The following is a 24,776-nucleotide window of genomic DNA, read 5'->3' on the forward strand; positions in this document are numbered from 1 at the left end:
TGTTAAACTTCTGCCACATTCTTGCTCTCTGCATGGTGTCTCAGCAGTAACAGATCATAACAGGCTAGCAAACTCCTTCCTAATGTAAGCTCTAATTTCTTCTTCTGCAGTGAAATGAACCAAGTTTCTATGCAAAAGAATGACTGACAGTATTCCCAGCCAATCAGCTTGGGTTTTTTCAGGAAAATCACCCCTTAATTCATTCAAAATTAGGTCATATGACACTATTTGAAATACTATTGGCTTACAATGAAAGTAATGTTTGACTCTACACAGGATAAGGCCACCCATCTATGCTTCTCTGGGCTGAAGACAACTTGACTATAAACGGTGCTGTAAATTACACACACACACACACACAGACACGCACACAGACACAAACACACACAGACACACACACACACGAAAAAGAATGTAGCCTCACCAGAGCTTCCCAACTGTTAAAGGGCCGGAGTTCTGTTATCTTCTGAGCCTTTTTCTGAGAGCATTGAGGAATCAAGGTAAGTTCTCCCATGGAAGCATCCTGCAGGAAGTGGAGAATTTTCCCTCTGTAGCCATCTTCCACCACTTCTTCACCACTGCTGTAGTCCCCGTCGAGGGAACTACCCACGTCGGAGCCTGACTCATACTCAGAGTCCTCAACCACCTTCTTAGGATTAAACACATTTTTTTTGCGTTTCTTGTTAAAACCATTTTGTGGTTTCATGGAAGTTTTCTGTTTCAGTTTTGTTTTAGCTGCATTTTTAGACAAATTCTGACCCCTTGAAGAAACTTGTTTTCCATTTGGAACCTCTCTTTGTGAAGCACATTGACTATCTGTGTACAAAGGAAGACAAAAGAAAAACCCCTAGCAAATTAGCAAAACACAATATACAAACATGAAGACACATATTGTTAGCATTTACAGGTTCCTTTTGAATACGAAAAACTTAAACCATAATTTACTAAGTATACACTTTAAAAGAAACACAAGTACAATTTGAAGTTATATACTAAGTTAAGTTCTTTTAAAAAATAATTATAAACACCCATTTTTTTAAGAGCAGTCTGGGAGCATAAATGGCAGTCGCATATCTGTGTCTGCCTTAGATGCTACACAGGAACCCCTCACCCCTCAAATGCCAACACTGACAGGTAGAGCCAAACAGTGCTCACAGGACTCGTCACACAACTAGCTGTATGACAGTTAATTTTTCCCATTATCATTACCACCATTCTAAATCATTATGCAAAAAATGTATTGGAATACACTACTGTCAAAAAGCCCATTACTATAAAAAGACTCACCTATCATTTTTTTCACAGAACAGTAAGATGCTTATGAATAAGTGCAGCTATTTTATACTCCAGTAAGAAAATACACCAGTGAACACTGATCCTTTGTAAATGTGAAATCCAAATCTACATACTCAATCTACCATATATTAAAGATATTAGAAAATAAAATCTTAAATTTCAGGAGTTGGGAATGTGGTTCACGTGGTAGAGATTTTACCTAAGAAGTGTGAGGTCTTAAGTTCAATATCCAGTATTGCAAAGTTTTCCCTCAAATTGCATGTGTATTGTACATGGACAGATGTTTTTTTCCTTTTCATTGCTACCTAAATAATATAATCAAGCAACTGTGCAGCATTTACACTACATTAGGTATATTAAGTACTTGGAGGATTAAAGTGATTGGGCAGAGGTGATATCCTAATATGCCATCTTTGTTTTTATGTGTGTGTGTGCCGCTACTGGGGCTTGAACTGAGAACCTCATGATCTCCTTTAACATTTTCATTTGAGGGTGGCACTCTACCACTTGAGCCACAACTTCACTTCTGGCTTTTTGCTGGAGATAAGTCTCAGATTTTTCTGATCAAGCTAGTTTCAAGTTTCAAGCCTAAGCTCTCAGCCTCTTGAGCAGCTAGGATTACAGGCATGAGCTACTGATGCCCAGCCCTAACACACACTATTTTCCAGCAGGGGCAGATTTTGTTCACTGGAGGTCTTGAGCAAATCCCCCTCAAATACTGAGGATGGCTATACTTAGAATTTTGTTTTCATCTATCAAAAAGTTTTCATACTTACTATACACTTAACTCTTGTACCCATGTAAAAAACAGATGCAGGGGCTGGGAATATGGCCTAGAGGTAAAGTGCTCACCTTGTATACATGAAGCCCTGGGTTCGATTCCTCAGTACCACATATATAGAAAAAGCAGGAAGTGGCCCTGTGGCTCAAGAGGTAGAGTGCTAGCCTTGAGCAAATAGAAGCCAGGGACAGTGCTCAGGCCAAGTTCAAGCCCCAGGACTGGCAAAAAACAACAACAACAAAAAAAATCCCCCATCCCCCCCCCAAAAAAAAGCAGATGCAAAATTAAGTGGATACGGTATTCCTTAGGAATCTTCCCATCCCTAAGTGAGTCTACAGAGTCACTCAGAATAGGTGATCCTGGTTTTCTCAACCTCACCCCCCCCACCCGCACCCCCAATCTCTGTGCAACCATATTGGTAGTATAACATTTCATAAGAGTTCATTACACTAAAAAAACAAAACAAAAAAAAAAACTTTGCTGAGGTTATAAAGCTGGCTTTGCAATTCTGAACTGCTAAGTCTACTGGATCGCTGTGAGCGCTGGTCCTAAAGAAGTGTGACTGGATCTCACCCATGCTCTCTCTCCTCTGCCATTTAGTAGAGGTCAGAGTTCTACTATGGGAGTATGTTCTGTGAGCTGCATAAGGCTGGGAAAACCCCTTGTTGCATGACTGGACAGACACTCTCTCATCTGCTGCACATGGCCAATCTGCTTGCACTAATAACTTTGTATGGCCCTCAAATGTTAGAAATATCCAAGTGGCCATTGGCAGAAAAAGGCTGTTGACTCCTGCATGGGTTTAGCGACTTTCTACCATGCTGAGGATACCTGTGAGTTTCTGATGCCAGAATTCTCAAATTCATGCAATTAAGACTAAAACATCTACATTATAGTAAGGATCTGATACTAGTTATAAGATACAGCTTAACCGGTAACTGCTAAAACATAAAAAATGTTTCTTGTAGATTCACTTATACATGATACTTCAAAAGTAGTCTCCACTATCCAAAAAACTTGTATGAAAAGAACATTTACTTATTTTATTGATTTATACTGTCAAAAAACATCGAAAACATTTACGAATTGGATCACTTAAAATCTTTTATACCATTACTTCCAAAACCATTTAAAATTCTATTCTTTAACAGCTACTGAGGTCTTTATTTTCTCATGCTCTGAAATATAGAAAGTAATGGGAAGCATGTGTTTTCTGTAACAGAATTACCTTGGTCTTCTGCAAACACTTTTAGAGACTCTAAAGCTTCTGAGTACATCCACTCATGTTCCTTGAGCACATCTCTTAGCTCCTAAAAATAAATCATTCATCTTTCTGTTAAAAATCTGAAATGAGCAACTTCTAGAAATGATTTATGCTCGTTTAAAACTTAATCACCTGAAAATGTAGAGAATTCATATCATTATTTTACACTTGTTTTATGCTGCTTTACAAATGCTTTCTGTGTAATTTCACTTCTGCAAATATACAACAGTCTTCAAAGGGAAGCAAGCTCGACTTTGTATTTCTAGCTCTCCCTATGCAGTACTTCGAACACTGGAGAATCAAAAAATGTTTGCTCAATTAAGAAACAAAACTGCCAACTGCAAAACACATAGTTTCGTTTCAACATACATGAAGAACTAGTATAGCAACAAGATCATATATCCAGCTCATCAGAATTCAGATGAATTTCCTGAATACATAATGGAATAAGTCAATGCAAGTCTAAATATATTCTGGGGCTGGAAATGGTGGCTCAAGCCTCTAATCCCAGCTACTTGGGAGGTAGAGATCAGGAAGACAAGGTTTGGAATTATCCAAGGCAAAAAAACATAGCAAGAACCCATCTCAAAAAAAAAAAAAAGTGGGCCAGACAGCTCAAGAGGAGGCTGAGTTCTGAGGATCACAATTGAAAGTCAGCTTGGGCAGGGATGTCCCTGAGACTCTTACTTTCAATTAACCACCAGAAAACTGGAAGTGGTACTGTGGCTGAAAGTGATAGAGTGCTAGCTAGCCCTGTGTAAAAGAGTTCAGGGACAGTGTCCAGGCCCCAAGTTCAAGCCCCATGACTTAAAAGAACCAAAACAAAACAAAAAAAACCAACAAACATGGGCTGGGAAGGTGGCTTAGTGGTCGAGTGCTTGCCTAGCATGCATGAAGCCCTGGGTTCAATTCCTCAGCACCACCTAAATAGAAAAAGTGGGAAATGGCACTGTGGCTCAATGGTAGAGTGCTAACCTTGAGCAAAAGAAGGTCATAGACAGTGCCCAGGCCCTGAATTTAAGCAACAGGACTGGCAAAAACAAAAACAAAACAAAATGCAAAAAAACATGACAGTACACAACTGTCATCTTATCTAGACAAGGGCACAACATCCACTGTGAGTAAAAAACACAACATACTTGGAAAAATGCAATATTACATTTACTCTAAAATGCAGTATTGCATTTCACAAGTTTGATGAGAAATCTCAAAAATGAGAAAATCAAAGAAAGTAAGAGCTATTTGATAGGGGAGGGTAGCAGGTGCCTATTGTTCTTTATTCTTTTACAGCACTGGAGTTTGAATCCAGAGCCTCACTCACTATCCTTCAATCTTTTCCTCTCAAACAGCTGGAATTACAGGGGTGTGCTGCCATTCCCGGCCTGAAAGCATGGTTTACATGACTAGCTCACACCCACGTTTCACTTGTTTTGGCTGTACTGAGGATTGAACCCAGGGCCTCAGGAATACTGTGCAGGAGAGCTTTATCATGCCTCCCGCCGAGGTCACAAATTCTATTATACTTATGTTCGTTATGTTCGTTATGGTCCAGTATGACTTTCTGCACCACCACTCACCTGCTTATCAAAATTGGGAAATTCCTTCTGCAGTTTCAGGACAATACTCTCCTGTTTTTCCCAGTTACTACTGGATTCTGCCGACTCACTGGATTCCTCTCCCTAATGGAGAGGTGGGGAAAGGAAATCAACAAAGAACCAATTATGGTATTAAGGCAATTACATTGTGTTTTCATTTGATTTAAAAATTAATTATATTTGGTAAAGAGAATCCATGTGTTTCTTTAAGTTCATGTAAACACTGATAAATGATTTGACTTTGGTGGAAAGGGCACTAGTGAAGGGTCCCTACAAAGTCTTAGATGTCTACCTACCCTTGATTCTAATAAGTCAGTACAGCCTGATTGGAATTTTGCTTAAAATTTCCTCAAAGAGCCAGGTGCTGAGGGATCATGCCTATAATCCTTCCTACTCATCGAGGACACTGAGCTCTGAGGATCCCGATTAGAATCTAGCCCAGGCAAGAAAGCCTGTGAGACTCAAATGTGAGCCGCACTGGTGTTGTGGCTCAAGTGGTATGGTAGAGTACTAACCTTAAGAAAAAGCAGCTCAGGGACAGTGCACAAAACAGGGACAGACACAAAAGCAAACAAGCAGAGAAACATTTCCTCAAAGAATCAAATTCTTCAACATCAGGACCCAAGTCAATTTTCTACTCACATAACACACTCTTAGACTTCCATAGTGACAATGGCTCTGATACTAAATCTCTTCTAAATTCTGTAACTATTTTGGGATTCTTACCTTCAGTAATAAAAATTAATATCACAAATATTTACTTTATAAAGTAAGTTATAAATGCTGTTATCACACCATAATCAAGGGGCTGTACGGTTGCCCAGGCTAGCCTCAAACTTCTGATTGTCTACCTTGGCCTCCCATGTGCTAGAAACAGAGATCATTTTTGGAGACAAAAAAATGCTAAAGTTGACATTTTTGTTCTGGAGGCTTTGGGCTATTGTTGTTACAGTAATCTTCAGCAACATAGAAGCAAAACCATCAATGCAACATGGCAAAAATCCACATATTTTTGCTGTACCTGAAGTGAACCCCAAGGCTGGCATTAACAAATTCCTTTGACAAGGCTCACAGCTTGGTGAGTGATAAGCTACTACTGGCTTCAGATTCAAGTTGCACTTGGCACTGGTGCTAAATAATGTATTGTGCTATCTTTTGGAACTTAAAATCCTGGAGGTTGTTTTCTGTCTTTGAGATTTGGGTTCTTCAAGACATACATTTACCATAGTGACTTGTCCCATCAAAACCAAGAGCTTAAAGTCAATGCACAGCTGCCAGTTACTTCTTTACCACCTGGGGAGGTTCTTCTGCAGCATTTTCATCCTTCTAATTGCTGGGATGCACAGCCGAGGGCAGGAAAGGGTAACACTGCTTGATATCACTACAGCAGCTGTACTAGTACTAAGAGTAGCTTCCAGCAAGCATATGGTGATTTCCATTTTTGACCCACAGATTTCCATTTTTGACACACAGATTCAAATAAAAAGGTTCTTCCTAATTTTTTTTCATTCCTTGGTTTAGAATACAAATGTTTAATGACAACCCTTTTCCCTTTCTTCTATTTCTTTTTTTGTTGTTTTGTTTTGATTTTTTGAGACAGGATCTTAATATATACTCCAGGATGGCCTTGAACTTAAGATTCCCCTGCCTCAGCTTTTTTTTCCCCTTGCCAGTCCTGGTACTTGGTCTCAGGGCCTGAGCACTGTTCCTGGCTTCTTTTCGCTCAAGGTTAGTGCTCCACCTTTTGAGCCACAGTGCCACTTCCAGCTTTTTCTATTCATGTGGTACTGAGGAAACGAACTCAGGGCTTCATATACAGGAGGCAAGCACTCTACCACTACGCCATATTCCCAGCCCTGCCTCAGTTCTTAAGTGGTAAAATTACAGGTGTGTACTACCTACCATGCCTAGTAGACTTTGTTTTTCTTTTTATGCCTCTTTTTGAGGTACTAGGGATTGAAACCATGGCCTTGTGTGAAACATTCTATCTCTGTACTACATCCACAGCCCTCTGTTTCTTTATACTTCATTCTTAATGTCAGATGACTTGAGTCTGGTCCAGTTGAATACTTCTGTTTTTGTGGCCTCACCTCTGATGGCCCACAATGAGATTCCTTTGATTGGGATCTATCACACATTCTCATTTCTTTCCATTTTCTTCTTATAAAACAACTGAGCATGGCAGCTCACGCCTATAACCCTAGCTACTCAAGAGGCTAAGACCTGAGGATCAAGGCTCAAAGCCAGCCTAGGCAGTGTGAAAGCCAAGGAAGAGTATAGCCCTGCACTCCTGCCCCCCAGGCTCCTAGAAACAATAGGGCTTGTAAATTTCACTGTCTTTACTTCTATAACTCCATTTTGGTTATTCCATGCTAGAGAGCTGCACCCCCACCCATGAGACTAGCTCCTTGTAGTTTGACATTTAAAAATATATGTAGCCTTTGTTCCTCTCTGTATCTAGGTAGCAACCATAGTAACGGATTGTAAAAATGATCATAGTAATAGATTCTAGAAATAACCATAGTGGTAGTTACAGAAATGCCATGGCGACTGTCCAGTTGGTCCACTTATGATTGAGTACTGGATTGTTTTAGCCCGCTCATGCTTGCTTAGTTCTTAGTAGGGGAACATGGTAACAATTGTTAAAATAAAGATGATATTAGGTCAGCCTGACTACAAAATTCTGGTTCTGTAAATGGCTTGCTTAACGCGTTTGTGACTTGCTCTGACCCCTGCATTGACCCCCTGCGTCTGTGCTATGTGACCACCTGCTGTAGAATGCATAGCTTCTACCTTTAAAAACCCAGCCCTGTGGTGGCTCATTACTGTTCGTTACCATCCCGATGGTGGAGAGCAGACACTGTGCACAGCTAAATAAAGACTCCTAGCCCAATTGACTGAGTGCTGGTGACTTTCTTGTTGTGGGTGCGAGTACTCGGTGGCCAGGATACTGTAGGCAGGAACATCTATGAGACTTTCATCTCACTCTTCTCCAATTAAACACTAAGAAGCCAGAAGTGGAGCTGTGGCTCAAGTGGTAGAGCCCAGGCTTGAGCAAAGGTACTCAAGGGCAGTGCCCAGGCCCTGAGTTCAAGGAAACCGCCTTCCTCCCCAGTCTCTTAATACTTAAACATTCCTTTTACATGCAGTGCATGGTATTTTTGAACTAGAATGCTTAGAGTTAAGGGTGCTGAATTAGTGGGGGGGGGGTTCAGAAAAAAGATCACAGACATGAAATAAACATAATGTCATATGATAATACGTGTGCTAAAATGAGGCATCCAAACAGACACTTAAGGTGTATTTAATATACTGAATATGATTTGGTTCAGTTGGATACAGGTTTGCATTTTTCATGGATAAATCTATTCACAAACACAAAGTAATGCACAAACTGTTTTCTAGTATATTGCACTGGGACAAATTAACGCTTTTCAAACAAAACTGAGCACTGCCACGATATAGCTTAGGGGTAGAGCACTGTCCTAGAACATCTACAAAGCCTGGGATTCATCCCTGGCCAAAAAACAACAACAAAAGAAACTAAAACAAACCAACAAGAACAAAATAAACAACCAAAAATCAAAATGCAGAATTGATCTATGTGAAATAGCTACTGGCTTGAATTTACTAGATGTTAACAGAAGCAGAATGCTTGATCATGGGGACAGCAAGTATCTCAGTACTGAACTATTATTACATGAAGCAGTTACTTTCGAATAGCCTTAAAGCAGGTTCAAGAAAGAGAAATAAATTGTGTGTGAAGGTGTTTCACACCTTCAGGGCATCGACCTCACTGCTGCTCCTTCTTCAACCTGGTCCACAGCACCGTATTAAACTCTTAGGGGAAAATGAATAAACTCTTATGGCCAGGTAAAGAACAAAAACCTTCCAACTCAGTTCAAAAAAATTGCATAATTATCTGAATGACATGAAAGTGAACAGAAGTGGTATACATGTAATTCCACTGAAGAGACTTGTAACAAAGACTTACTCACTGAGATGGATTTTTCAAGTCTGGCATCTACAAATTCAACACAGTCTCATTTGGACACTGCAATTCAAATGCCACTTACTTGATCCAGTCTTGACTTTTTGGAAGACAAATCTTCGTTATATTCATCATCATCGTACAGCTCTGAAGAAGATGATAATTTTCTTTTCCTGGGCCCACCACCTTTAAAAAGAAAGATATACTCAAATTTACCCAGATATAGAATAGGAATGAAATGATTTTCAAAAGCCAAAGATTAAAATGTGTTATAGTGAACACTTAACAGTTCTCTTGATATCAGGCTTAATAATCTTTCTTCTACACATGTCAACATAGAAGAAAAAAATGAATGTTCTTTGCTGTCTTCCTAAACAGAAAACATTGTAGTGTATGTTAAATCTCTACATTATTAATGCTAAAAGTACTACCCTTCCAGGGCTAGAGGCACAGCTCACATGGTAGGGGCCTTGCCTAAAAAGTGCAAGGCCCTAAATTCTAACTCTTGTACAGGGGCAAAAAATTCAGAAAAATTAACTTCCTGAATTAACAAGTGTTCCTGTAAAGTGCAGGCTATGCTCAGTAGTGAAAGAAAGCTGAGCCCCATCAAATGTAAATTACCTAAAGAGTATCACAGACATCAAAACTTGTCTCCCATTGCCCAGGCTTACTAGTTCATTTACTTTTATAGCAATCAGAAAGGTAACATTTTTATTTTACAAATTTAAAGGAACTGAGATATAGTGGGCTTAAGCAATTAATGCTTTTAACCTAAAACCCAGAAAATACATAAGTTTACCAATAACTGGAAATCTGCATATTCTGCCATGACTGAAAACAACAAATTTCAACCACATGACCTTACAAAGCTATTTACTTTGTAAACCATTGATTATCCTATCTTAACAACTTTCAGAGCAAATTCCTTAAGCATATGCCTATGCTAATAGGAAAGCATTGCTGAGGCCTGCAAAGATTTATGATTTCAGCATTAATTTGACCACAATTCCGTGGTTATGCAATATTCAAACTAAGTACATGTACCATAACTTTTAGGTGTAAGCTTAAAAATTTCATAACACAGCTGTTGCCAAATAAAAATTGAATGTTACTATGCTTTTAAAGCACAGTAAACATGTAAGTATAAAATCTCTTTTTCTTTTCTTTTGTTGGGGGGGGGGGCTACTAAGGTTTGAACTTATGGCTTACCTTCTTTGATCCAAGCTGTTACTCCACAACTTGAACTGTATTTCCACTTTATACTGGTTCACTCAAGATTTGCCTGGGCTGGCTTCTAATCTTAATCTGCAGTACCTAGGATCACAGGCACGAGCCTCCAGCACTTAGCTAGTATGAATTCTTACATGTTTCTTCCTGATTAATTCCGAACAGCCCATGTGTCCATAATGAATGCGCACCCGGCTTTCACCAACTATTTCCAGTACTTAGTTTTTAAAAGGCGGGAATACAATCAATAATCACTATATGTGACTGTACTAGTTAAATGAGCACTGTTAGTAATATTTTAAATGTGAAAAGCGAAGCTGCAAAATAATTTGTTCCATGTCACTCAGACATGCTTAATTCTTTCCTGAAAAGGAGACACAACTTCTAAAAGATTCTTTCTTGACAACATCACCAAATTCACATTTTACTTTCCCAAATAAAAGTAAAAACCTTCAGACTTTTTTTTCTTTTTAGTCTTTTAAACTTAGTATTCATAAGTGAAAATATTCAAAGGGTAATATACAAAAATAACTTCACTGTTCCATAGGCAAGGTGATTCCATATATGAGATAGCAATTTGTAGTATATCAATGCCTAATGTTATGATTTTTGTACCTACTCAAGATTGCTCCAAATACACAATAAGCCTTTTGCTACAAATTGTCCTAAAATGACAAAATTTCCTGACTTAATGAAACACAGTATACCAAAGAGCATTTGGATTCAAGTTAGAAAAGACTGTCATCTTATATACTATCTGAATCTGTACACATCCGACTTAAAAAAGAAGTTCAAGTGACTCAAGTCCAGCCACTGACTGAAAGCAAGTGTCAGAGTTCAAGTGTTGGTCTCAGACAATTAAAAAAAAAAAAAAAGTCAAGCGTACCTGCATCACCAAACATCAGCAAGGCAGCAGCAATTGCTCCATCCATAGTGCTTGTTGTTTCAATTAACTAACAATGAAAAACAGAGATGTATGCAAATTAACACCTAGAGAATTCTTTCATAAAGCTCTTGAAATATTTCACACATACATAAATATTATACTAGGTGGGGGTATGTGTGTGTTACTGTTTAAGTTCATCAAGCCCATGATAAACTTTCAGATAATCTAGTACCACAAGTTCAAGTTTGTCTAGGAGTTTATCTTCAAGATTTTTCCAGCCTAGGGTGGCTCATGCCTGTAAATCTTAGCTACTCGGGAGGGTGAGATCTGAGGATCACGATGCCAGTCCAGGCAGGAACCTCTGTAAAGACTCCTCTTCAATTACCCACTAAGAAACCCCATCTGGCACTGTGGCTCAAAATGGTAGCAGAGCTCAGGGACCTAGCCCCAAGCCTTGAGTTCAAGCTCCATGACTGACAAAAAAAACAAGCCAAACTCCAAACCACTCATCATTACTACAAAGAATTTAAACATAATCAAATATTTACAGAACATTATCTTTTCATTTGAATTAGAAAGTACTGCGTCAAAGCACTGAAAATTTTCAAGGTATACGTGAAGGTAAAGGTGTATGGAAAGCAGAAATAGTGGAATTTCCTTTTTCAAATTTCTGGTATAAAGAAGCACAATTAGGAATAGATAAAAGTTGCATTTTTTACTCTATTTTTGGATTGCTTGGAGTTTTGCAAGAACATTATGAATAGTTATGTAACAGGATTTTTCTTTTTGTCAGTTTTAAACTCAAAACTTCCCATTTGCCAGGCAAGTGCTCTACCACTTGAACCATATCCCTAGTCCAATTACTTTAGTTTTTCAGATATGTTCCAGTGCTTTTGCTCAGGCTAGCCTAAGACTACACGATTCTCCTTCCTCTGCCTCCTGAGTAGCTGAGATTACTGTGCATAGCATCATGCTTGCTCCTCAAACGAGTTTTGATGTACTACTTTTTGTTGAGTCAGTCCTGGGGCTTAAACTCAGGCTTGGGCACTGTCCCTAAGCTTCTTTTGCTCAAGGCTAACTAGCACTCTACCACTTGAGCCACAGCACCACTTCCAGCATGTCTTGTTTATGTGGTACTGAGGAATGGAACCCAGGCTTCATACATGCTACCCAACCACTCTACCACTAAACCACATTCCCAGCCTTGAGGTACTATTTTTATAGTTATATTTTAGAAGAGACTGAGCATTGCACACTTGTTGTTTCCCATCTCAATGTTCCTGCTTTAAGCAGAATGCTACTTTACTAAGCTATTTTGCATTAAAATCATATTGCTTCTAGTCAAACACGAGAGTGCTCTTGCATACCAGTTTTTTCTTGATCTTGGATCCTTCGAGCAGCTGATAAGCAAGCACCTCTTAATTTTTCAAGAGAGCCAAAGTTCATCCTTATCAAGTCTAAGCCTAAATTCATACTTTATAACATATTGAAGAGTTTATAGAATCTGATCTTTAAATCCTTAACTGACTGAGGCCACTTGAAACAGAACTCCCTTTGGCAAGTTCTGCCTTTTAAGTAGTTTTATGTATTTAAGGGCAGGGACATAGCTCAAGTGGTAGAGCACCTATACAGGAGGTCCTATGTTCAATTCCCAGTACCACAAGATAATAATAATAAAATATTAATAATAAATGAATAAATAATATTTTAAGGTGTTTTCCCTGCTTTGGAGTTATATTCTGAATATCCCAAACTTCAGATACTTATAATAAACTAGTTAAGGGTCTTCCTGTACTTCTGGCTGGCCGAGAATTCACCATCTTCCTACCTCAGTTTCTTAAATGCTGCACATGAGCATGTACCACAATTCCAGTTATATTTTGTTAGGAAAAAAGCAAATTAGCAACAGGTTACACTGCTGGCAAGGAGAAATAGAGATTAAGATAATATGTAAGTTTCACTTAGCTAATAGTAAGGTATCAAAATGACTGGAGGTTCACACTAAAAATAACACAGAAAAACAGGAGTAATATTCAATCTGTCCTTTACAAGTTGCAACCAGTAGGAAGGAGACCACCTACATTTCAGACATGTTTTATTTGGTTTGAACAGTATTTTTTTTTTTAGTGAAATTGCTTAGTATTGAAAAGAAGAAGGCAAAAGGATGACGAACCTCAAAATCTTATCTAGAGTAAAAGAAACCAGCCCCTACATATAAATAATATCTGACCATATTTATGAGAAATGTCTAGAGGTCAGATTTTAAAAGAGTAGGACTGTGGATGGAGATAGAGCGCACATGCTTAGCATGCATGAGGCCCTGGATTCCACCTCAGAGAGCTATGAAGCAACAGTAAATTACTGATTCTTTACGTCTGGGGCAAAGGAGGGAAATGAGAATGACTGTTAATGGGTAAGGTTTAGAGACAGTTAAAATGTTCTATACTTTCAATTATGATGATAATAGCATAACTAAGCCTAAAAACCATTGTATTGTACACTTTTAGTGGGTGATCCTTACAGCATATAGTCTACACATCTCAATGAAGCTGCCAAATTAGGAACAACCTTAAATAAAAATCTGGCCTTTTGACTTTAGTTGGAAAGTGTAAATATCTAGTAACAATGGGCTACAGTTGACAGCTCATAGTTATGTGCTACAGTAGCAAAGAAGCAACTACACCTTTTGGAAAAGCATACACTCAAAATAGGGGTGGACAGAAGCTTTTCTGTATACCAAGAATATATAAGCAGACAGGGAAATCAGGAAAATGATTCCATTTGCAATAGCCTAATAAAAATAAAATAATATTATAATAAATCTAACCAAGGAAGCAAAATACCTCTATAGCAAAAACTATAAAAATCTGAAGAAAGCTAGGGGCTCACACCTGTAATTCTAGCTCCTCAGGAGGCTGATATCTGAAGATCACAGTTCAAAGCCAGCCTGGGCAGAAAAGCCTGTGAGACTCCTTATCTCCAATAAACTACTTAGAGAAAGCTGGAAGTGGCACTGTGGCTCATGTGGTAGAGTGTTAGCCTTGAGTACAAAGAGGCTTAGGGGACAGTGCCCAGGCCCTGAGTCATGCCCCAGAACTGTCCTTCCTTCCCCCCTACCCCCCAAGTCTGAAGAAATCAGATAATGTCATGAAATAGAAAGACCTCCCATGTTCATGGATAGGTACTTAGGCAGAATTAATACTGTGAAAATGGCTGCCAAAGGCGACCTACAAATTTAATACAATCTCCATCAAAATTCCAATGGTATTCTTCACTGAGATGGAGAAAATAACCCAAAAGTTCATATGGAACAACAAAAGACCTTGAATAGCTAACACAATTCTAGGCAAAAGAAAAAAAGGAATGTTGGTAGTATTACAATCCCAGACCTCAAACTGTACTGCAGAGATATGAAACAATAACAGCTTGGAGCTGGCACAAAAACAGGCACTGAGATTAATGGAACAGACTAAAAGACTCAGAAATAAAGCCATGTGCCTACAGTTATCTGATATTTGACAAGGGAGTCACAAGATATCTGATGTTGGAAAAAGAAAGCTACTTCAATAATTGGTGTTGGGAAAACTGGGCCTCCATAAGTAGAAAACTAAAATGGGATTCATGTTTATCACCATGCACCAATATCAACTCAAGTGGATCAGAGACCTCAATATCAGACCTGAAACTTTGAAACTACTTTAACAGGGAGTAGGAGAAACATTACAACATGCAGGCATAGATAGGTAGGAACTTTTTGAAAAGAGTTCCAGTGGCACAGCAGATAGGAGAGATTTGGCAAATGGGATTACATCAAATAAAAAAGTCTCTGCACATATTTACTAAACTAGAAAAGACAGCAAAGAGACTGGGAGAAAATCTTTATAAGCAATACAAAGAGCTTAAAAAATCAACCACTCTAAAACTAATAAAACAATTAATAAATGGGCAAAGGAGTCTGACACTTCTCAGAAAAAGATAGGCAAAGTAGATACATGAGGAAATACTCAACATCCTTGACCATAAAGAAAATGCAAATCAAAACAACTATGAGATTCCATCTCACCCCAGTTAGAATGGCCAACAATGTGAATTGGAACAGATGTTGTCGGGGATACGGGGGAAAGAGAACTCTATTGCATTGTTTGTGGGAATGTAAACCGGTACAACCACTCTGGACAGCAGTCTAGAGGTTCCTCAAAAACTAAAAATAGAGCGCTGGGAATACGGCCTAGTGGCAAGAGTGCTTGCCTCATATATATGAAGCCCTGGGTTCGATTCCTCAGCACCACATATATAGAAAACGGCCAGAAGTGGCGCTGTGGCTCAAGTGGCAGAGTGCTAGCCTTGAGCAAAAAAGAAGCCAGGAACAGTGCTCAGGCCCTGAGTCCAAGGCCCAGGACTGGCCAAAACAAAACAAACAAAATAAAAACACAACTAAACATAGATCTTCCCTACAACTCAAGTCATACCACTCCTGGGCATCTACCCAGAACACCACAAGTGAAGATACTGTAAAGACACTTGTACATCCATGTTCGTTGCTGCACTACTCACAAGAGCCAAGTTACGGAAACAGCCTACATGCCCTACAACAGTTAAATGGATTAATAAAATGTGGCAAATATACACAACAAAATATACACATCTATGAGAAAGAAAAGAACATGTCATTTGCAGGGAAATAGATAAACCTAGAACAAATCATGCTAAGTGATGTAAGCCAAGGTAAGAGAGACAAGTGGTACATAAAATCTCTCATATGTGGAAGCTAGATCTAAAATATAACTCAAGGCATTCACATATACTCACTCTAAAGGAGACTGTCCTTAGGGGAGGAATACAAAGATATATAACCTCTCTGAACATTTAAAATACTGCTTTTTGAAATAAACTCCAGGAAATGGAAACATGGTTCATTATTGTTATTGGTGGTGGTGGTGGCAGTGATATTTGTTTTTGTTTTGGGGGAGTAAAGCGGGGGAAGAAGAAAGGGAGGAAGGGTGAATAAATGTAATCATGCTATTTATTATTCACTATGCTAAACTAGTAGGTTGGGGTATGAAGGAGAAACTGGGGGGAAGTAAAAGGGGCAACATTGTTCAAAAAAAAAGGAAATGTACTCGTTAACATGACTTATGAAATGGTAGCTTTTCTGTAATAATTTAATAATTATAAAACCATTTAAAAAAAAAGCAAGTGGGAAAATGTCCAGCCTGAGGGCGAAATAAGGCCAGCAAGGGCTGGAAATATGGCCTAGTGGCAAGAGTGCTTGCCTCCTATACATGAGGCCCTAGGTTCGATTCCTTAGCACCACATATAAAGAAAAGGCCAGAACTGGCGCTGTAGCTCAAGTTGGCAGAGTGCTAGCCTTGAACAAAAAAAGAAGCCAGGGACAGTGCTCAGGCCTTGAGTTCAAGTCCCAGGACTGGCAAATAAATAAATAAATAAATTTTTTTAAAAAAAAAATTTTAAAAAGGCAAGCAAAATTATTTGATCTGGCCTTGCCAAGCAACCACAGGCAGGACGCCAAATTCAGTAAATCTACAAGCTTTTTGTTGTTGTTAAGTGAACTTCATTAACTACAAGGCTTTGGATGATGTTATGTAAATATCCAAATAGACTGGCAGGAAAAGATTCCCCACTTCTGACTGATGTGTTAGTGCCCACCAACTTCAAAGTCATTTGCCTTGATCATACAAATCTATTATCTGTGTACCTTTATGCTTCATATTTTGGAAGAGATTGGTGGTGATGATAGAGAGCTGCAAAGAACCTCCCATAAAAGATACCTCCAAAATCATTAACAAACAAGTAGCAGAACTAAAGATAATCTGGTACTAGTCTTTGTTTTTCGGTCAGGGCTTGAACTCTAGGCCTGTGTACTATCCCTGAGCTCTTAAGACCAAGGCTAGTGCTCTACAACTTGAGTCACAGAACCACTCCACTTTTCTGGCGGTTAATTGCAGATAAAGAGTCTTAAGGCCTTTCCAGCTCAGATCTCAGCCTCCTGAGTAGCTAGGATTACAGGCATGAGCTACCAGCACCAAACTCTGGTACTAATCTTTAGGGCCCTATTCCTCATCTAAAACTTAATTATACTGTCAAGTTATTTTTACAACAGATCAAGCTTTGTACATTTCAACTACAGCCACTTGGTTCTGTTAATATTCCTCAGCAAGTGTGGTATTAGCAGAATAATCCTTCGTCTTTAGTGCAGCTCAGGGGCATCCCTCGCCCTGGGCCACCAAATCCCAGCAGCACTTATAACTGAGTGTTCACACAAGGACAGGCCTCATTTCAAAACCACTCAAGTCAGGGGGCTGGGAATATGGCCTAGTGGTAAAGTGCTCGCTTCGTATATATGAAGCCCTGGGTTCGATTCCTCAGCACCACATATATAGAAAAAAACCAGAAGTGGAGCTGTGGCTCAAGAGGTAGAGTGCTAGCCTTGAGCAAAAAGAAGCCAGGGACAGTGCTCAGGCCCTGAGTCCACGCCCCAGGACTGACAACAAAAACAAAACAAAACCACTCAAGTCAAAAAATGTACAATTACACGGGCTGGGAAAGCTTAACATTATTTTAGAACTTATAGCTGAATAACCTCCCATAAATGAGCTTATACTCTCAAGAAGTAATTGCTGGCATTTACCTTTACTTTAGAAGACAGTTAATAATTGCCTTCAAACGTAAGATACCTTCAGAAAAAATGACCATCTTCCACTAACGATAGTACTGGATTCTGGAGAAAGTTTTATCTTTACAGCTATAACTAAGTATTATAAAAGGAAGAACCTTAAGTAAGTCATTGTCACTTCTTTGTGGGAAAAGTTCCTTCAAGGTCTGAAGCTTAGCATCTTTGATATCATCCAATTCGGAGGGGTCTTCTGAAGTATCATTTCTTCGTGCCGTGGTAGGAAGACCTTGGGAATCTTCATCTTCAGATGGTTCAGAACTGAATAATTTCAGAAAGAGGAAAAACATTTTTTTACTGTACTACAGGTGCTTTTAGGTTTATAGCGTTTATATGTTTCCACATTATACAAAACATCCACAAATCATTTCAGTATTAAATGTAACCTCTGTCAAGATAAAAGAACTTCCTTCACTTCAGTATAGTTACACATATCAATCTGTATTATCAATGTCTGCTGTTTCTTTTTGCTGTTTTAGAAGTAGGGTCTCACTTCACAGTCCAGACTTGGCTGGAACTTAAGAGCTTCCGTCTTCAGTCCCCTGAATGCTGGGATTACCAGTTTGTGCCACCAGAGCTGGCTTCAAAGTTAGCATACTTGAAGAAAACTTAAAGTTACTGGGTTGATATAGGAAAGAACTACAAAGAAAACGACTTATTGTGTGTGTCATGACCATAATCAGTGCTGAATGAAAAAAAAAAAAAACAGTATTTTTTTCTCCTTTCTCCATATCCATGCATTAGTTCTGTGTGTCTTCTAGAGCACATGTAATGCATTAAAATGTAAAAGTAAACTCCCAAAGATCAGGAATTTGTATTTAAGAAAATCTTCTGGAGCCAGGTGCTAGTAGCTTGCTCCTATAATCCTAGCTACTCAGGAGCCTAAGATCTAAGGATCATGGCTCAAAGCCAGCCAGGGCAGGAAAGTCCGTGAGATTCTTGTCTCCACTTAACCACCAGAAAACTGGAAGTGGCCCTGTGGCTCAAAGTGATAGAACGCTAGCCTTGAGCCAAAGAGCTCCACTAAAACACCACCCCCCCAAAAAAAAAAAAATCTCCTAGGATGACTTGAACTTTGGTTTGAGAAACAGCTGTAAGCCAGCAAATAAGTCTCCTGTGTACCACTGTCTGTCTGTGAGTGTCCTTCCCATGACAATGTTCTAACTCACTCATGAAGTGCTCAGGTCTCAGCTTTCATGTGTGTGGCCTTTCCTATGAGTGTACTTGGACTCACTTGTGACATGCCCACCATTCAGCTCTCATGGTCACTGTCTTCCCTGCTCCCTACTTCGTTGTCTCCTTTAGGTTGAAACTTCAAAGGGTCTCTGCCCCGTATATCCACTTCCCAAGCTCTTTTACCCTTTGGCTGTCAGAATTACTACATAGTAATGAGACTTTTGAGTATTTGTGGTAAGAAGTAACTTACATGCCTCCTGCCATAGTATTAATGTTGACTATGGGTCCTATAATGCCTTGGATTTGACTTCCAGATTACAATAAAAATAAAGGCAATAAATGAGCAAGAAACAAAAACAATCTATTTTCTTTAAGAAAGGATTTCTCTTTACTCAAGTCTTGGGAGAATAATGGAAGGGGTAACATTGATTAAGATACACTGTATTAATAACTTAAGGAATTGTAAACTCTTTGTACAACTACTTAAAAATAAAATATAAAGTCACTTAAAAAAAAACCAGAAGGGTCAGTGGGTTACCTAGATTAAAAGATAGAGGAGTTCTACCATCCAAATGAAGTATTTCTTTAAGTCCTGACTTGAAAAACTACAAAATACATAAAATATGAATATAGATTAAGAATTCATTAGTACCCATATTATTTTTGGTGGGGAATGCAGATGTATAATCAAGAACATGATGTTGGAATGTCTTTAACTTCAGTAAATTACTACAAATAGGGAAAATAGTAAAAATCTTGGAAGTGTGTATTCTAATATGTCATTTTATTTTCCTTAATAAAAAGTTGGTTAGTCTCTCTCTCTCTCTACACACATACACACACACACGCACGCACGCGCACACACACACACACGATACTGGGGCTAGAACTCAAGGCCTCATGTTCTTGCTCAGCCTTTTCCACTCATTCCTGCCCCAAAGTAGCAAAACTTTCTTTCACATGTCTAACAAAATTCTTTCTTTTACTTCTTTCCTTCCTTCCTTCCTTGTTTCCCCCTACCCCCTTTGTTTTTGGCCATACTAGAGGACTAAACTCACAGTCTTGTGCATGTTACCCAGCACCAGCCCTTTCTTTGTGCTTTCTAAAGCTTCTCACTACCTTGAGAGCGGCTAGCCTCAAAACTCAAGATTGGGGCTGAGAATATGGCTTAGCGGTAGAGTGCTTGCCTCATACACATGAAGTCCCAGGTTCGATTCCTCAGCACCACATATATAGAAAAGACCAGATGTGGCACTGTGGCTCAAGAGGTAGAGTGCTAGCCTTGAGCAAAAAGAAGCCAGTGCTCAGGCCCTGAGTTCAAGCCCAGGACTGGCAAAAAACAAAACAAAACAACAAAAAGATACAACTCAAGACTGTTCTGCCTTGGTCTGCAGAGACAAGCCTTTCTGACGGCAATATCCCTTCTTAGCACAGCCTTCTCCTAGAAAAGTCCGTAATCCTAAACCCTCCTTTTGTCTTTTTTTTTTAGTGCTGGTCTTGAGGTTTGAACTCAGGCCAGGGCCTGCCTGTCCCTGCTCTCCTTTGCTCAAGGCCAGTACTCTACCACTTTGAGCCACAGCTCTACTTCCAGCTTTCTGGTGCTTAACTGGACATAAGAGTCTTAGGGACTTTCCTGCCTGGCTGGCTTTGAACTGTTATTCTCAGCTTCCTAATTAGCTAGGATTATAGGTATGATCTGTGGGCATTAGGCTTTTATTTATTTATTTTTATTTTTATTTTTTTTTTGGCCAGTCCTGGGGCTTGGACTCAGGGCCTGAGCACTGTCCCTGGCTTCTTTTTGCTCAAGGCTAGCACTCTGCCACTTGAGCCACAGCGCCACTTCTGGCCGTTTTCTATATATGTGGTGCTGGGGAATTGAACCCAGGGCCTCATGTATACGAGGCAAGCACTCTTGCCACTAGGCCATATCCCCAGCCCTTTATTTATTTTTTAAGTAGTCTACAACATAGTAATTTAAACCCAAAGGTAAAAAACAACTGTGTTATCAACTGTATTATAAGCATGTGCTTATTTCAGCTGATATTTTTTCTTCCACTGAATTACTCTTTTTTTGGGCCAGTCATGGGGCTGGACTACTTTCTTGGTAAAGGAATCACTACCATTTATTTACATTCTAGGGCGGAATTATTTATAAGCCAAGACTTTCAGTGGTTACGCTATAAGGAACAACATTAGAGTAAACTAAATGGCAAAACTGAATTCTAAGGTACATGTAGATGTCTCAAAAACTTCTCAAATACAGCATATTCTAGACTTAATTGTTGATGTGCAAAGGTGTTCTCCCACCCATAAGAGGAAACAGTCTTCTTTATGTCAATAAAACATGATTCTATTGCTCAGGCCACCGTCTTACAGTCATCCTAACTCCTTCCTGTCCCAATATACATGAAATCATCCAATGAATCTTCTTTATTTTGCCTGCCAAGTCTATCAAGTCTATCATCTACCCCTACATTTTTTACTAGCATCAATTCATCGTACAAAAATGTTTCCTTTTTACATGTCCATATCTGCACACAATGTACCTTGATCGAACTCAGCCCTCCCCTTTTTCCAATCCAATCTCAAGCTTCACTGTTCCATTTTCACACATGCACCTACAGTGTTCTGGTCATACTTACCCTCCCACTATCCTTCACCACACTCAGGATAGGGCTCACCACAGGTCTTGGACTCATCTTATTTCTCCAACATGTTTTGCTGAGACATTACAGTGAAATTTTGTTTTATTTTATGGCCACAAAGACCTTTCAAATATCTAAGTCTTCCAAATATCTAAGTCAGAGCCCTTCGTCTCAGCTCAGGATCATGGGTGCACTTTTAAGAAACAAAAAGCATGACACTAACATGACAAAGACTCTCCTCTTTCCCAATTCCTTGCTCCATAGTCCTTCACTCTACAAGACTCACCCATTTCCTTCAAAATCACTAGTTCAAATGCCACCTGAAGGCCAATGAACATGCGATTTCCAACTCCTGCACACTCCTTCGATCCTACATGCACAGGCCACGCTTCTGTAACCCCTTCAGGGATTGCTCTAGTATCACCTTCTCTTCACTGCTGTTTTCCTATTCATTAAACTAACCCTAGGGTTCTGAAATGTGGCTTAAATGGTAGCGCGCCAATAAGCAAAGTATCAGATAGTCCCAATCCCAAAGACAACAAAAAACAATACCCAGATCATAGAATGTACCCAACAAATAGGTTAAAGTGACTCAATTCAGACTCAAAAAAGCCATAAAAGTAATTATAGATGACCAAAGATAATTAAAATCATTTCCCTAGCTATGAAAGGTTAAAACATGATGTATCTGTTTCTTATGTTACATCTTCTTAAAAACTGTTTTCCAGAAAACACATACAATACTGTATTTACCTTTCCATGTTGATGAGCTAAGGAAAAATGAGATTCAATTGATTAAAAAGTCATCAAAACATTTCAAATTAACTATCATTTCCTTGAAAATTCTTTACATATGTAAATATAAATCCATTAATCAGCTTACAGTATAATCACTGTGTCTTTGTTGAATTTTTTCTCCTGCACTCTGTTGGAGCAATTTGGGGAAAGAACATCTTCACTATCGGATGATAAATCTATATACTGTATTCCTCTTTCACTCTTCAAACATGATGCACTCGCTTTTCTTTCATTATCTGGAGGTTCTGCAATACTAGAATCTTCTGCAAAAGAAAAAAGAGAGAAAGGCATTCTGGGGTGCAACTCAAAAATATATTTGTTACTATTACAATCTATGTAAACAATCTGGAATTCCATAGACCTCACTAAAGCTGTAAAATGAATGTTTCATATTCTAATCCTTACTGTGCTTTTACTTCCCAATACTAGGATCACAGGTGGGGGAGGTATGAGCACCAGAGCTCAAGACTAGGACACCAGGCCTCTTTATCTTTCCACTTAACCCCCCTACAGCTTAGTTCCTCTTCTGCAAAACACAAGAGATAAGGATCAGAGCTGTCACATGAAATCAAGAGATTTCATGTAAAGCATTTATTTTGGCAATTACTTTAGTCAACATCCCCTATAGTGTCACAAGCTAATGTTGGTGGCAAGGTGGAAGAATGTCCTCCCAAACTTAGAAGACTTCACTTTTTCTGAGGAGACAATGCCTTTAGGTCCCAGCATAGGGGTGGGCCCTAATCTATGTAGGTCTTGGTTAATTGGAGATAGGTATTCAAAGAAGTGATGGAGTTATAAATTAGCAGTTTAGGGTGGGCCACTAACAGTCCTATCAAATTATATAATCTGGGATATCTAAGGGGGAAAGATCAGTGAAGACAGAGAAGGCAACCACCTTACAAGCCAAGTAAAGCCTCAAAAATACCTGACAACAGAGCAGACTCCTACTCTTTAAAACCAAGAGATACAAACAAAATATCCTATTGCTTAAGCCACCCAGTCTGTAGTATTTGCTAAGGCAATCATAGAAAACCATTTGTTTGGTATCATCTGCTTAAGAAAAGCAGATCAGTTAAGTATTATCTCTGCCAAACTTCTAGTAAAATCAGTAATTTTCCTTAGAGTACCTAGAGAGGAAGATAAGGCTTAAAGTATCCAGGTTCAAGTAAAAAAAATAAGAAAAGTCTAAGTCTGGCCTAATGAATTCATTATAGTAAGCAATGACCAGGTGAGTCTTTAGTGCAAAATCACAAGAACAGGGGCTGGGTATATGGCCTAGTGGCAAGAGTGCTTTGCCTCCTATACATGAGGCCCTGGGTTCAATTCCCCAGCACCACATATACAGAAAATGGCCAGAAGTGGTGCTGTGGCTCAAGTGGCAGAGTGCTAGCCTTGAGCAAAAAGAAGCCAGGGACAGTGCTCAGGCCCTGAGTCTAAGCCCCAGGACTGGCCAAACAAAACAAAACAAAAAAAATCACAAGAACAGTTGACATTAAATATGTCCCAGATTATCAAGTCCTCCTATTTAATCCTGAAGTTGCCCTGAGGGAAACATGACTGTTACCCTTTTATAGATAAGAAAGTTAAGCATACAGGCTGAGAGGTGATTCAGGAAGACCACAGGTTTCAGGGTAGCTAGGGATACAATGACAACTTTTTCCAAAGGGTGGCGGTGGGGAGGTAATTCTCCCTAAGTCATGGGAGAAAACAGATTTGAAATCCAAAATTTCCAAGTCTATAAACTGTTACTGAACAGAATACTGTTAGCCTCCCTAGCTAACTGTCACAAGCCATGCTAACCATTATCACATTATCATGAGCACCTTTGGTGTAGGGTACTGAAAGCTGGGAGTTCCAGCTCCAGCAATGACTTCTATCAAGTTCACGAGCAGTATTTTAAGTAACATTAACCAAACTGTTCATTAAAATTTTTATAGTTTAAAAAAAAATCATGACTCATGGTTAAACAGGAAAAAAAACAGGAGCACTTTTATAGCCTTCGTAGATTTCTGTGGGTTTAAAAAAATGTTAAATGGAAACGAGGTTTTTCTTTTTGTTGCTGTTTTCTTCCTTTTGTCTGTTCATTTATGTGTCTTTGGGAGAGTCAGAGAGGCACAGAAATGTAAGGACAAAGGGCAAACAAATGCAGCAATGGTACTTATTAAACATTGTTGGATATAAAATACAAAATCTAGGGGTGGGGATGGGAAAGGAAAAACTGGGAGAAAGGGGTGACACTGTCCAAAAAGAAATGTATTCTTTACCTGTCTTATGTAACTATAACTCCTCTGTACAGCACCTTAATAACATTTTTTTTAATTTATAGTAAGTTTGAGAACCAGTACTTTTTACAGTTTAGTTGGAATGTGAAGTCGGAAACGATTTGACATTTTGTATTGTGTTACAGGGAACCTACTGGTCTGAAT

The 24,776-nt window shown here is 39.0% G+C and overlaps 1 protein-coding gene across 2 annotated transcripts in view; it reads right to left on the reverse strand.

Moving 5' to 3' along the window:
- Smarcad1 (SWI/SNF-related, matrix-associated actin-dependent regulator of chromatin, subfamily a, containing DEAD/H box 1) overlaps positions 1-24,776 on the reverse strand; it is a 61,887-nt gene that overhangs the window by 25,561 nt on the left and 11,550 nt on the right. For both annotated transcript variants that reach the window (XM_048333463.1, XM_048333464.1), the window contains exons 3-9: positions 22,436-22,613; positions 17,833-17,992; positions 11,041-11,107; positions 9,013-9,113; positions 4,919-5,020; positions 3,306-3,387; positions 425-816 (exon numbers count right to left, since the gene is read on the reverse strand). In XM_048333463.1, coding sequence (XP_048189420.1) covers positions 425-816; positions 3,306-3,387; positions 4,919-5,020; positions 9,013-9,113; positions 11,041-11,107; positions 17,833-17,992; positions 22,436-22,613 — 1,082 coding nt within the window. The remainder of the gene's footprint in view (positions 1-424; positions 817-3,305; positions 3,388-4,918; positions 5,021-9,012; positions 9,114-11,040; positions 11,108-17,832; positions 17,993-22,435; positions 22,614-24,776) is intronic.

The sequence above is a fragment of the Perognathus longimembris genome, chromosome 24 (genome assembly GCF_023159225.1).
Source record: "Perognathus longimembris pacificus isolate PPM17 chromosome 24, ASM2315922v1, whole genome shotgun sequence".
Classification (NCBI taxonomy): domain Eukaryota; kingdom Metazoa; phylum Chordata; class Mammalia; order Rodentia; family Heteromyidae; genus Perognathus; species Perognathus longimembris.